General features: G+C 36.2%; 1 protein-coding gene across 1 annotated transcript; it reads left to right on the top strand.

Moving 5' to 3' along the window:
• The first annotated feature begins 5,256 nt into the window (after positions 1-5,256).
• On the top strand, positions 5,257-10,192 carry LOC113014843 (sclerostin domain-containing protein 1-like). The gene is made up of 2 exons (XM_026156599.2): positions 5,257-5,493; positions 8,624-10,192. The coding sequence occupies exons 1-2, from the start codon at positions 5,301-5,303 to the stop codon at positions 9,046-9,048; spliced, it is 618 nt and encodes a 205-aa protein (XP_026012384.1). The 5' UTR covers positions 5,257-5,300; the 3' UTR covers positions 9,049-10,192.
• The last annotated feature ends 4,427 nt before the right edge of the window (positions 10,193-14,619 follow it).

Raw genomic sequence — 14,619 nt, 5'->3', positions numbered from 1 at the left:
ATATTATAGTTAGCTGTCTGTGTCTCTCTGGGTATTACACAGCTGTGATGTGGATAACTGGATAACTGGGAAAAGTGAGAACTTCATGGTCCTAGAAATTATTCTAGGACTCTAATAAGTACTGTTTCAATACCTGTGTTTTACAGTTGGCTCTACTGTACACTTTAAAGGGTTTCAGGAAAAGTTACACTAACCCTAGTTTAAGCCTCAGACCTTCCTGGCTGACGCTAGCAAATGCTAATGTTAGCCTCTGATTTGGGCTGCTAAAGTAAAGACTTTTAGCTAGCTGACCAGCATAGATTATTTCGGTGGTTAACAGACTGTAGTGGTAAAATTATTGAAAGTATAGTTTCACCTCAGCACATTTACAATTATGTCTATTTTGTAGCACATAGAAATGTTTAGTTAATATTTACAGACAGACACATTTTCCCTGTAACTGTGTTTCTACTCCAACATTTGTTGAAAATGTATTTTATGAAATTCCGAGCAGCATTTCTAGTATGTGGAATATTTTTGTCACCCCACTGTGCTAATGTGACTAAATACTAATAATGATTACTAAAAAAATTCAATAATAAATCAATAATAACTATTTCTTGATTGAACTATAATGTAAGCGCAGTGCTGGTGTGCAGGGGCTTTATATGCCTTGTCTATATCAAGCTTTTAGCCAAATATAAGTAATTTATTACACGGCGTGCTGCAAGGAAAAGCCTGTTCTAACGTTTGAGCCTAAGGATTATTTTGAGCACCTGACAGCTCTTTTTTGCTTTTCATTCGTAAACTCTCTCGAAACTCTTTCATGTGATTCTTGTGTAGGTGGTTAAAGAGGTTTGTCGTGTTTGAGTGGTGGTGGGGACCAGTTTGTGGCATAATTTGCATAGTACAGTTTTCTGGGGCGTGTCAGACTTTTCATAACCAAACCATGTCCATGCTACAGAGGTAGCCCCTCGTTTAACAATAAGGTCCTCGATTTCTTTTGACTGGTCCTTCTGTTTGGAGCTAGCTGGTTCTGCCTCATCCTTGCTGGCCATGCTGGTATTCTCTGTGCCTTCATCTGCGTGGTGACTGTAAGCGCCATTTATAGTTACTTGATGTTTTTATTTGAGGTCATTTGTTTGATGCATATTCTGAAATTGTATGTTTGAGAATAATGTATATCATTTCAGTTTATTTTGAAAAGTCTCAACAGACACTTGAGCTTTATTGTGAAAGGTTTATATGGAAAATAAACAAGCGGACGGCGGAGCCACGCACTGGTTTTACCGTCATTGTTGGTAACGAAAGTACGCGTTAAAAACAGTCACTTGTCCGTCCATAGTGTGGTTATTTTAAGTATAAGAGAAAGAGAGAACTGTAAGAAATAATATAGCCACTACAGTGACCATCAAAATCATGACAAAAATATTGCCGTAAACAGTTTATTTTGCAACACCACAAAACAAAGAATAGTGTATAATATGAAACGATAGACATTTTTATATCGTCATCTGATATATATCGTCATATCGCACAGCCCTAATCCTTTTTTTTGTTTATGTTGTTTATGTTCTAGGTAAAAAAAATTATAAAAATACAAACTTTTTAAAAATGTCTTGTTGTTTCTCTTTTTTTCCTGAGAATAAATTGCGACTAGTCTCAGTGGCTGAGATGGAGGAGCAACACAGCGACACGTTAACTCCGACTGCTGCAGTTCCTGTATGAACTGAGCAATTCTGAAAATCCAAGGAAAAGCTGAGTGTAGTTTATTTAAAGCTCAGATGGACCTTGATGTACTAACATGCAGGCTGCATTCAGGACTTTGTCACACTGGTATATGAAGAGTGGTAACAAGACTTTGTAGTAATTTGTCTTACTATTGTCTTATTTGTTGTGATTTAGGGTCTGTGCGCACTAGCAGAGGTTTTTGTTTGTAACCATAACCTCGTTTTCAGAGCCTTGTCTAACATTTAATGGTCATGAAATATGTCAGACTTTTTCCTCTACTTAAACAGCTAAGAGAATTTGAACACCGTGGAGAAAAAGGTGTGCATTAAGGATTTTGAACTATGATGTTTAAGTGTTGTCACTGCTGAGGATTCGTGGACACAGATCCTTATTCACTATGCTGCTGTTTACAGTTTAACTTTTTATCAGAACAAGCACTTCTAATTATACTTTGCTCCTCACTGACAAAACAAGTCCTGTAAATACACTTTTATCTTTAAGTTTGGGACAGTAATCTGTCTTCATTTATTTTGTGTTTTAGTTATCATATGGGGAAAAGTCCTGTGGTTATCCATTCATTAATGAAGTGAATGTAATGTAATGCAATTCAGTAATCAAAGGTGTTTGGCTATAACTGACTACATGTGTATACTGTATCATAAGTGGACAGACATGGATGTAAACCACACCTTAACCATTTGGCTGAGGCAAAACTACCACAAGGCAGTGATTCTAACTAAAAGGTACTCTGGATATTATTAAATGTGAACATGTCGTTAAATATGACATTTTTTGTTTGTCAGGTGTCCTGTTTGAAGAAAACACTTGGTAGCCACTTGAATGAATGTAAATAAACACATTTACATGAGGGCAACCTGATTTCAAGGAAATAAAAATGCTCAAATTTGAAAGCTTGTGAGTTATTTTGTTCATGTATCAGCTGTTTAGTCGTTTTATGACAAGATGGATGCTGTCATTATATTTTAGTATAGTTTTAGAGTTGAGGAGAATAAAAGAATATTTAACATTAACTGTACCAATGTTGTTGTGTATAAAGCACAAATTAATTTAAGTTTTAATTTATGAATTTTTGAGCACATGGTATACTAGGTTGTAATTGCATAGAAATGTACGTTTAAGGATATAAAGAACTATATTTAATGAGTTACAGTGAAAAGAAGTGCTTGGAAATAGTAATATAAACAGAAATTTGAATTTTTCTATTAACGGAAAATATCAGTTAATGATACAGAAAATATACTATGAATAAACGGAATTTTCCGTTTTATAGCTGAAGGAAATGTCCATAAATAGTACAGAGAGTATACTGTAAATCTACAGAATTTTCCGTTTTATCATTTACAGAAAGGTCCGTCAAACCTCCGTAAAAAAACAGAAAATATACTGGCAGAAAATTACCAGGACATTTTCCGTTTTTCTACGGAATATTTTTTTACAGTGTAAGTGTACACACATTACAAATTTTCCATTACGTAAGAATACAGAAATTTGAAATACGCAAAATTTCTCTGTTTTATGCAAGAATAAAATAAAATACAGTTGTTTTAGTTTTAAATTAAAATGAAATCATGTATATTTTATCAGATTTTGTATGTATGTAGTTTACAAAAAAAACAACAAAATGTAGTTCCATGTGAAAAAAAATATGGACAAACACAAGGCCTACTATGGAAAAAATGATATTGGGCTTTATCATGTGAGTTTATTTGAAAACTCTTGTAATTTTATTCCATAATTAATGTAATAATGTTTTCTCATCCATTCAACAAAAGTCAAAATACTTTTATTAAACTAGTAACTGGGTTTAAAAATACATTTTTTGATACACCAAGTGAATAATCGGTTTTTACATTAAATTAATGGATTAACCCTTTTAAGGATATCCATAAAATGTTATTGTAATTACAATATACTGATAATTGCAGAATTACAGATCAATAGAGAACTTTGCTGTCAGACTGCAGGCTTTCTTGTGTTCAGAGAGAGAGTGAGTGAGTGTTCAGCTTTCAGGACCCTCTTCTATGGAACCAGCTCCCAGCTCGGATTCCGAAGACAGACATGTTTGGTACTTAAGATTAAGATTAGGCCTAAAACCTTCTTCTTTTTTTGCTTAAATATATAGTTATGCTGTAGTAGACTTAGGCTGCATTTCTCCTTTTCTCACTTCTTTCTCTCACCATGTGTTTACAGACCACTCTAGATTTAATCATGAGTTATTAATAATCCCTGGCTGTCTTCCCCAGCATGTCTTTTGTCCTGTCTCCCTCCCTTCACCCCCAACAAATTGCGCCTCCTTGTGCCTGGTTCTGCTGTCGCAACCTACTTTAGAGGTGACTGTTGTTTGTGATTTGGCACTGTTTAAATAAATTTGAAATGAATTGAATAGATCTTATCAAGTACCTGCTGATGGATATGAATAATTAAAGAGTTGAGCTTAATAAAACACTAGCTTTACTTTATATAATAATTTCATAATGCAGGTGCAAAACAACATTAATACAGCTCACTTTGCTGTATATGTCCTTAATTTTTTTTAAAGTTAACAAAAAAAAAAGTCTAATGCTGCTGTAAGAGCGCTTTCCCACTTTATATAAATGTGCTACTTAAACTACACTGTGGTTGAATGACATAAATGAGGGAATAATACGATTTAGTTTTACACTAACAAGTCTGAAACACTTACTTCCTGTTTCAGTACTGAGTACACAGATCACATTTATAGGTCGGATAGACAGGAAAAAGCAACACGAGCAGCTTCATTCACCCTTGTTTTTGATCTCATGAAGATGTACAACTTTTTTTTGGCATTTATTCAAAGTATAACGAACTAAGGAGAAAGCACACCCACCATATAAAGGTGATCACTCACAACAAATATACTGACATTCCGTAACTGCTCATTGAACCCAAACCATGGCAGTAAATTGCCAGTAGCATAACAAAGTGATCTGATCCACTCGTGGTTGAGGTGAGGGTTCGGGTTTTTTGTCACATCTTTGAAAATTTGCATGAAACCTAATTTTAACTCACCACTAGGTGGAGATAAATGCCTTTGTCGCCAGTGGGATGGCTCTGTAGTCCAGATCAAATGAGCTGAGACAGATCTGTGCATTTAGTTTATCATAAAACATGTAGATTAGGCTACATTCAATTTCAAAATAAATTTCACAGAATGAACCACGTGGCATACATAGTCCTTTGGACACATAATTACCAGAACTGCCTCACTCGCTCCAGAATATTTCAACCCATTAACCTGAAAAGCTCTATGCTTGTTTTGGCCATGTTGTGGATTTTTGTTCTGCTGAATAATGAAACGTTGTCCGGTAAGTTCCGATGTCACAGTACACCTCTGCAATCCTGGTGTTTCCAACACCTGTGTGATCATGAATAAATGCGCCAATTCAGTTTGCAAAAATACATGTGGTTTCTGGCTCTCGACCTGCATTTTTCTTTTCTTGCTGTGCAAGTAGGTGTGTCCAGCTCATTCATAAAATGTCGCTGCCAGTGAGGATATATAAAGCACAGCCCTGCAGGTTACTTATCCATCAGGTGCGTCAGGTGCAGTCATGCTTCGTTCTGTCAGCGCGCTCCGGCTCCTTGCGCTCCTGTTGCTGCTGAGCATGAGTTCAGCTGTTGAAAATAACGCCACAGAGTCCGTAAGTCCTCAGCTGGTCCCTGAAACTCAGGACCCGCCGACCGATGAAGACACAAACCAGGCGAGGAATAGAGGGAGACGGCCTTCTGACTCTCTGCGTGATGGTGAGTCCAAATGGCTAAAATTAAATAATGTGATAGAAAACATCATAAAGTATTATGTGACAGTAATACAACTAAAATTGAAAAGAAAAAATCCTAGTTTGGAATAATAATATTTATTTATTTATGTATTTATTTATTTGTATTATGATGATGCAATCAGTTTAAACCTAGGTAAAAAGTAATCTTACAAAACAAAAAACTACAAGATATCCATGTCTGGAATGCAGGATTTATTAAAAAACTGTAATTAAAATACATGCAGTGCCGTGCACGATCCACAGTGAAGCCCAAAGCCCGTTGTCAATACAGACATTTATAGTTGAACCAACAAAGAAATCCTTGCTGCTGGTGTTGAGATTTTTGCAGGTGCATGCTGTAAATGTCTGTCTGTCTGTTGTAGATTATATAACACCTGACAGAACACCTTTGGGATGAATTAGAATGGAGACTGTGAGCCAGGTCTTCTCTCTCAACATGAATCTGATCTGACAAATTAGCTTCTGGAAAAATGGTCAAAAACTTCCATAAGCACATAAACATAAACTGTTATAGCTGCAAAGGGTGAGCCAGCATCGTTTCAAACCCTGTGGATCAAGAGAAGGATATCACTCAAGTTCATATGCATGTGGAGGCAGACAAAGGAATACTTTCAGCAGTATAGTGTAGGCTCGATTGTCACATGCTTATTACTCTCACATTAGAGGGCACTGTGGAATTCTGTCGATATCCCACATCTGACCTGATGATGGGAGGAGACATTTTGTCATTTTCACTGGTGACAGTAAATTTTAATGTTGTTGTTGTGGTTTTTGTATTATAAGACCACACCAATATTAATCATTTAAAAAGTGGACTATTATTAAAAAGCTGAAAGTAATACCTTCGGGTTCAATCGGTTTTTCACTAGGTAGCTAAAGCCATGTGATAGCTAGGTTAAAATGTTTATAAAGTTCGGGTTGGTTCTCGTACATGTAACAACCAACATAGCCATAGTTATCTGTTGGAAAACACTGAACAAAATGACTGTCTTTTAAAAAATATAAGGAACCTTTGAGCTTTTTTAATGATATCAATGATACATCAGTTCAAAATACAGTCGTGGAATGTAGAATTAATTCTCACTTGTTTTTGTGGCTTTAATAAAGGCTACATTACTAAAGCTGTAAATTCCACAAGTTCACGGCTCATAAATCACAATACAAATGGTTTAGAATCCTGCAGCAAACACTTCTCCTCAGAAGTTTCATAATACTAAAGCTAAGTAGACAGAGTGAGGAAGACAGAGTAAAGTCACTTAGTGCAGCAAATAAATATTTTGAAGTTGGAACTTATAACTGAAAAAAAAGCCTGTTTTATTTCTCTGTGAAAGAAGTCAGGCTCTATTTATATAGTTTAATGAATTTATAGCACAGTGCTGCTCCCTGCCCTGATATAAGAGAGTTCACCCATCAGTCTCTTCTCACTCTCCCTCTTGTTAATAATCACAACATGACATTTATTTAATTCAACTCTGGATTCCTGTGTTTAAGTGGATGGATAGCATATATAAGGCTTCACAATCTATAACAAAAATAATACTGAGACTGGATATTTTCTTCTATACATGCACATATGCCCACTTACAATAAGTGGAAGAAGAAGTATTATAAACATGACTTTTATAATTCAAGGCAACACAAATTATGGCTAATTTGTGTTTCCTTTTCTCCAAGGACTAAGAGTCATCTTTGAATCTTGTCTTGTACCTCATATAATAGTTAAAGCAGCAGCTGTGTCAAGTATGGCTGTGGCCCAACTGCAGGACTCAGGGACAAACATGACACACAAGATAGGACAGTGGGGAGAAACCGACATGGAAACATGATAACAAAACATAGGCAAGACAGACTGGACATGAACGGGGCACTCCCATTATGAAAATAAGAACTATAAACAGCAGTCTCAGAGGCTCTAGAAGGACAACATATTCATAATTAATTATATTTACAAAGGAATGAATAAGTCCAGAAAAAGACTCAGGACCATGACAACCTCATGGGAAAAGGAGAATGCAATTACCATTTTACATGTTGGAAAAAACTGTTTTCCTAATTTCGATGTTTGAATCTATTTACTTATTTGTTTGCCATTTAAATTTAGAATTTTTTATAAATCGTTTTTTTTTAATTGAGAGCTGAGTGTCTTTCTCTGTAAATGCCTTTTTCCATTTAGAAACATTCATTTCAAAGTTCTCTTTTATTAACAGTTAAATTATGAAATAACTATTGATTTATAATTATTAATGTCTAAATAAAGAAAAGAAATTCAGCAGCAGTTTGTAAATACAGAAATGCACAATACATTATTAAATCACAAAATGCTTTTCATGTGCATGACTCTTGGTCCAGATATGAAACTACTGATTTAAAAAAGACAAACTGTGTCATGAAGTGCAGAAATGTGGAAATATCAGACTAACATGAACACGTCATAAACTGGTATCATGGGACAGTTAGTGGTGTGAATTATAAATCATGTTAAATTCTTTTACAACAGAAATATCAGTAGCTGTTTTCCTTTAACTGGGTTTAAACCAATTCTTCACCTTCAGTTTAATGACAAATCATCACCGTTGTAAATATTTCAGTTGTCATTTTACAAATTCATATTCAGCTCTGATGCTATTTTTAGCTTCCTGAAAGTACCAGCAGGACCCCTGACTCTGATTTCACTGATTTCACCATGGACCTCAAATGTGCAGATCGACTCAAACTGACCCAAATTTAATATTGAGGATGTGTGTGTGTGTGTGTGTGCATATATATGTTCATTTTGAATGCTACATTAACTGTATGTGCAGCGGACACAGCGAGGGTGCAATTATGTGTGTGCAAACTCAGAAATGTAGACAGTCGTAAACTGAGGTAGACCAAGGAAATACACTCCTGCCGGGTGTTTAGAAGTCTAATGGCATTGGAGAAGAAAGAGTTCTTTAATCTACACTTCACACTTCTATACCACCACCACCACTACCCACTTAAAACAAAACAAAAAACAATAATATATATATATATACACACACACATACTTTGGAATAACAAGAAGACTGATCTAAGCTACACATATATGTAACTCACTTTTCATGTCTTAGGGCCAGACCAGAGCCAGGTGGGCTGCAGGGAGTTGAGGTCCACGAAGTACATCTCTGATGGCCAGTGCACCAGTGTCAACCCTATCAAGGAGCTGGTGTGTGCTGGGGAGTGTCTGCCAGCTCAGCTGCTGCCCAACTGGATTGGTAGAACTCACACTGGGAGGTACTGGAGCCGCCGCGATGCTCAGGAGTGGCGCTGTGTTATCGATCGAACCAGGACCCAGCGGATCCAGCTGCAGTGCCACGATGGGAGCACGAGGACCTACAAGATAACTGTGGTGACCTCCTGCAAATGCAAGCGCTACACCAGACAGCAGAACGATTCACGACACAAGGACACATCTGGAAATACTGGTAAACAGAGGAAGAATCAGGGGAGGCCTGGACTGCTGGAGATGAATGCTGGGAGCGAGTCTGCTAACTGAAACCTGATTTCACAGCTACAAAGAAAAAACCTTCATATTGTCACTATAAATGTTTTTGTATGAACTATAAGTGTGCAGAATAGATATAAACAAAGGTGAATAGTATAGTGTTATCTCCATATTTAGTTTAATACAGTGATTAGTCTGTAGACCAAAATATAGCTCATTTGTTCCCATGAAATATGTTTGTCATCTGCAACAAAGAACTCGGCTGCAACTATTCAGAAAGCAGTCTAACACCTGAGCTACAGCTGGTGACATTTGTCTAATCTTTCTGGAGAGAAGTGTTGTCTTATTTTTTCCGTACATTTTTTGAACAGCAGTGATTTTGTCACACTGACAGTATTCTTATTATTCGTATAGTGTGAATATGAGTACATGTTATATATGTTAGCTAGATGTAGAGATTTAGATTTGCTGTCCTTCTTTGGTTTTGCCTCATTGTAGCATTTAGTGTTATCTTAGCAGGAGAGCCTCTCCTAGGAAGGGTCGTGTTTTATGAAACTTTCTTTGTGTGGATTGATGGACATCAGGTTCCAAAAGCAACAGGAAAGTGTTTTGCAGTCTCATCCATGTCTGCGCATCTCTGTAACACTTCTTGTATCGTCCTGTGAAAGTTGTTGTGATTGAGGCATGATGGCTGCAAGTCATGCTTCTCGAGGAGAGCATACTTTGTTAGTAGTTAGTGGTTATTTATAAGAAAGGGACAGGGGGTGTCAACAACCTATTCTCGACCAAATAATTGAAACGCGTGCCTCTGTACAATGTTTCCAGCCTTTACTGTGAATTGTTGCTCATTGTGTCCAAAAATGATATGAAAAGTGATAAAGTTAAAAACAAATTTTAAAAGTAATCAATAAAGAAGTGGTAATTCCAGGATTATAGCGTTTCATGCAGCACCTGAGAGTCTCAGATATTGTTTGTAATGTAAAGGATGTTCTGTTAGCAGTGAAGGCACAGTGTAATCAAATAGTTTATCAGTTCAGGGTTTTGGTTTGTGTTGGAAGTATGTACAAAGATTTTTTTTATTTAAAAAATAGAAAACAATAATCAGTTAGACAGATATCATCTATTTTGTACCAGAACAGTTCTGTTTTACATCTCTTTTTGCATTTTCTGAAATAATAAAAATTTGTTTCAGTGATGTGGTTCTGATATAATGCTGCAGGCATGCTAGACAGGTTTGTTTCTTTGTTTTTTTAAAAACATTTATTTATTGGTTTTAACCGGTTTTACATGGTGCACCGTGAACATTAAAAAATAATAATAATAAAAAAAATACCACAACATCAACAGAAATAACATAGGAATAGAAACAAAAACAAAGCAAACCATAACAGAAGGGAAGGACAGATATACAAATCAAGTCAGAGTTTCAGGCTGTTAAGTCCACAGTGTGCACGCTGCAGTTCTACAGAAAGTTGTAGAATTTTGACCATACAGCCCAAAACTTGTCCAGTTTATTTCTTAATGTATAAGTTATTTTCTCTATAGATCGTATAGATGTCAGTCCACATATCTTTTGATTTTTCCAGCACATAGCAATACAGCGCTTGGTTTCCAAAACTCCAGTCGTTAACAGAGCTCTATTGTTTGCAGCAGGTACAAAATTATTCGGGTATATATTTAAAATACATACTTTAGGATGAAGTGGAATCAACAGACTCAACAGATTTATTACCTTTTCCCAAAAGATTTTCACATGTGGACATTCCCATATACAGTGAAATAAAGTGACCCTGTCCACTCCACACTTAATACAGCTCTTGTTAACCATTTATATTGAAGTAGCCGAGATTGTCTGACTCTGGGCCAAGGAGCATGATTTATAGCACTCATCATCAGATATATCCATTTGCAAATCATTCCTCCAAGCCTCTAAAATAGACTGTGTTGATTCTTTGGAATTTTCCATAAATAATTTATACAATGCAGAAACTTGGCCTCTCCCATTTACATGCTTTATAACTGTGCTCTCTAGAAAGGAGTAGGTGGGGATTTGTAAGCTGTTACCTTGTGTGGTTAAGATAAAATTTCTTAATTGAAGAAATTTTAAAAAATGTTTGACAGGAATAGAAAAAGTACTTCTAAGTTGTTCAAAAGACATAAGAGTATTATTCCTAAATATATCAGACACTTTCTCATACCTTCATCGATTCAAAATTTAAAACCTGCATCCGCCCTACCAGGAGGAAAGCTGTCATTTCCAAATATCGGAGTAAACCGAGACAGTTGGATCATTTCTCCCAAGTAGTTATGTATTTCAAACCAGATCATTATAGGGTTTTTAAAAAGCGGTTCTTAGTTTGCTTATTTAGTGTCTTCCTGTCGGCTGAGTAAAGATATAAGGTAGGAGGAATTTTGATTTCTGTAGACTCCGTAGAAACCAACACTGGAATTTGCGCATTAACAAAATAAAATATTGCCGCTCTGATTTGAGCAGCCCAGAAGTACCACTTTAAATTTGGAAGTTGTAAACCCCTCTTTCATAAGGAAGGTATAATAATGAGATTCTGAGTCTTGGTCTTCTGTTATTCCAAATAAAGTTTCGGAATAGTTTTTGCAAATCTAAGAAGAAAGAGTTTGGTGGAGAGAGAGGTATTGATTGAAAAAGGTAAAGATATTTTGGCAAAATTGACATTTTTAGTATATTAATACGACCAATTAAAGATATAGGTAGTTTCATCCATCTGTTTAGAAGTGTAATAACTGAAGTCGTTAAGGAATTATAATTGGATGCAAGAATATTTTCAATTGAGTGAGTTAATTTCACACCCAGATAAGTAAACCCATGTTCAGATAACAGAAAAGGAGTATTGATTGGAGGAGTTTGTCGTTCATTTTTATTCAAAAATAATATTTCGGATTTATCTGAATTTATTTTATAACCCGAAAATGTACTAAATGTATTAATGAGACTTAATATGGATGGTATTGATTTGTTTAAATTAGTGCAGAACAGGATCATATCATCTGCATATGGGGCGATACGGTGGTCAACATTACTTTAATTCCTGATATGTTTTTATGATTCTGAATTGTCATTGCAAGAGGCTCAGTTGCCAAGGTGAACAAGAGAGGTGACAAGGGGCACCCTTGTCTAGTTCCACGATATAATCTGAATGGTGCGGAAAAAAGACCATTAGTTAAAATCTCTGCTTGAGGGTTGAAGTACACCAACTGACTCCATTTAAAAAATCTGTTTCCAATACCAAACTTTTTCAAAACTTCAAATAAGAACAGCCATTTGATCCTGTCGAAGGCTTTTTCCTCATCCATTGAGATTAACGCATTGTCTCTTTTTTCTCATAAATGATATTCATGACCCTCCATATATTGTGAAACCCCTGCCTCCCCTGGATAAAGCCGTTCTGGTCTGAATGAATCATTTTAGGCAAGAGTGTCTCTAATCTCATAGCTAATAGTTTGCAAAGTATCTTGCAATCATAATTCAACAGTGAGATTGGTCTATAAGAACTACAATGTGTTGCTGGCTTATTAGGTTTCAGTAACAAAGTAATTGTTGCAACATTAAGTGAAGGGGGGAGAGACCCCGATTCAAATGATTCCTGATACATATCCAATAAAGGCTGGATTCATTTATCTTTAAATATTTTAAATATTTCTATTGGTATTGCGTCAGGTCCAGGAGTTTTGCCCCCTTTCATGTTCCTTATAGTATTAGTAATTTCTTCTACTGTTATATTAAGCTCTAGTTCATCCATATCGTTTTCTGGTAGTCTAGGAAAATGCAGATGATCCAAAAAAACTATTTGTTTTGATGAAAATTACTTTAAATGCTCAGTTGTGTATAGCTGTTTATAAAAAGTAGAAAAAGAGTCATTAATATGTTTAGGATCAGCTGTGATCTGTCCTTCATCTGTTCTTTCAGCCTGAGCCTGTTTAATACACCAAGCCAGTATTTTACTTGCTTTTTCACCCTGTTCATAATATGACTGTTTCAGTCTTAGTAAACTTTTAGTAGCTTTATTTAATGACAAAATATTAAATTTAGCTCTGAGTTTATTTAACTCTAGAATTAGAGCATTAGATTTGGATATAAATATCTCTTCCTCAATATCTTTCATCTTTTTCTCCAAATGGACCAGTTCCATCCTGGATGCTTTATGTTTAAAGCTTGTAAAACTGATCATTTGCCCTCTCAGGAAAGCTTTAAAGGCCTCCCATTTTATAGTCAGGTTTACTGCAAACAGGAACTCCCTAACAACAGAGGCATTAGTCAGTGATGAATATCTATTTTAAACAGCAGCCTTTACTTTGCTTTATTGTGTAGGGGATACCTTCCCCTCCAGGCTAGTGGAGGTTCTTACAGCTGTAGCAAACATTTTTATTGGTGTTTTATTGTCTCATCTATCCATTCATTTTCCCCCTATAAGAACTGTAGCCAAAGAAAGACAGTTAAAAGAATCACCTGCACTAGACAACAACAGGATGTTTCATTTGTGTTTTCCCCACAGGGATAAGGATTGATGCCCCTTTGTCTGTTATATCCTGTAGGTAGACTTTTAAACCAGATCACGTCTGGAATGTTGTTCAGCAGCTCGGCGGAAAACAACTTTTTTCAGGTGATCTTTTAACAGAATTAGAATATTTAGTAGCAGAAACTAACTGTTGTGGAGAAAATAAATACATTTACTCAAATACTGTGGCGTTTATACTTTTCTTGTTTTTAATTTGTTTTTTAAATTGTTTCAAATTTGAAATGGAAGCATCTGGATGACCTGTGATTGATAGAACCATAAATTCTGCTCCCTGCTAAATTCGAACCATTAGCCCGTCCACTGCTGCTTAATCGCACTTAGGTTATGTAGTAGGACAATGATCCAAAAAACAGCAGCTACCTCAGAATAGCTCAAAGAAGAAGAAGAAAAAGGTTGTTCATGACTATGACTGATTTAAAATAATTCTGTCTTTCAAAATTGACCCTGAGCGTAATAGCGATTGCCAGTTTCTGCAAACTGATTGGTTGATTGCAGTTCTTTCAAGGTTTAAGGTTATCAGGTTAAGGGGGCAATTACTTTTTTCACAGGCAGCCTGGTGGTTAGCACTGTTGCCTCACAACAAGAAGGTGCTGAGCTTGACTCCAACATCTGGCCGGTGCCTTTCGGTGTGGACTTTTCATGTCCTCCCCAGTTTGCGTGGGTTCTCTCAAGCTTTGCCAAAGTCCAAAGAAATGCAATTAGCGTGGTTAACTGATGCTTCGAAATTGCCCATAGTTGTGAATGTGAGTGTCTGTCCTTTTGGTTTCACTGTAAGACCTGACTCCCTCTCATTTACGTTTATACAGATGTATAAATAAAAGTCAGTATGTTCTACTGACTTTTATTCCTTTTCCCTCCAAAGCATATCTCCTCCTCTCCAGGGTCTCTTCCATCTGCCTCCAACCCGCACTACAGATCACAATATCATCTGCAAATATGATAGTCCACTCCTGCCTGACTTCATCTGTCAGCTTGTCCATCATCATCTCAAGCAAGAAGGAGCTCAAAGCTAATCTCGTGCAATATTCAAGACGTTGCAGTACCAGAGTCCCTCTCTTTGCATCCTATC

The sequence above is a fragment of the Astatotilapia calliptera genome, chromosome 22 (assembly GCF_964374335.1).
Source record: "Astatotilapia calliptera chromosome 22, fAstCal68.1, whole genome shotgun sequence".
Taxonomy (NCBI): domain Eukaryota; kingdom Metazoa; phylum Chordata; class Actinopteri; order Cichliformes; family Cichlidae; genus Astatotilapia; species Astatotilapia calliptera.
Note: the sequence above shows the minus strand (reverse complement) of the source record. Positions and strands in the feature narration are given on the sequence as shown.

Excerpts from the sequence above, each read along its gene's own strand:
- LOC113014843 (XM_026156599.2), top strand. The coding sequence starts at position 5,301 with ATGCTTCGTTCTGTCAGCGCGCTCCGGCTCCTTGCGCTCCTGTTGCTG. Across the intron at positions 5,494-8,623 it reads TTCTGACTCTCTGCGTGATG|GGCCAGACCAGAGCCAGGTG; the intron begins GTGAGTCCAAAT and ends TTCATGTCTTAG.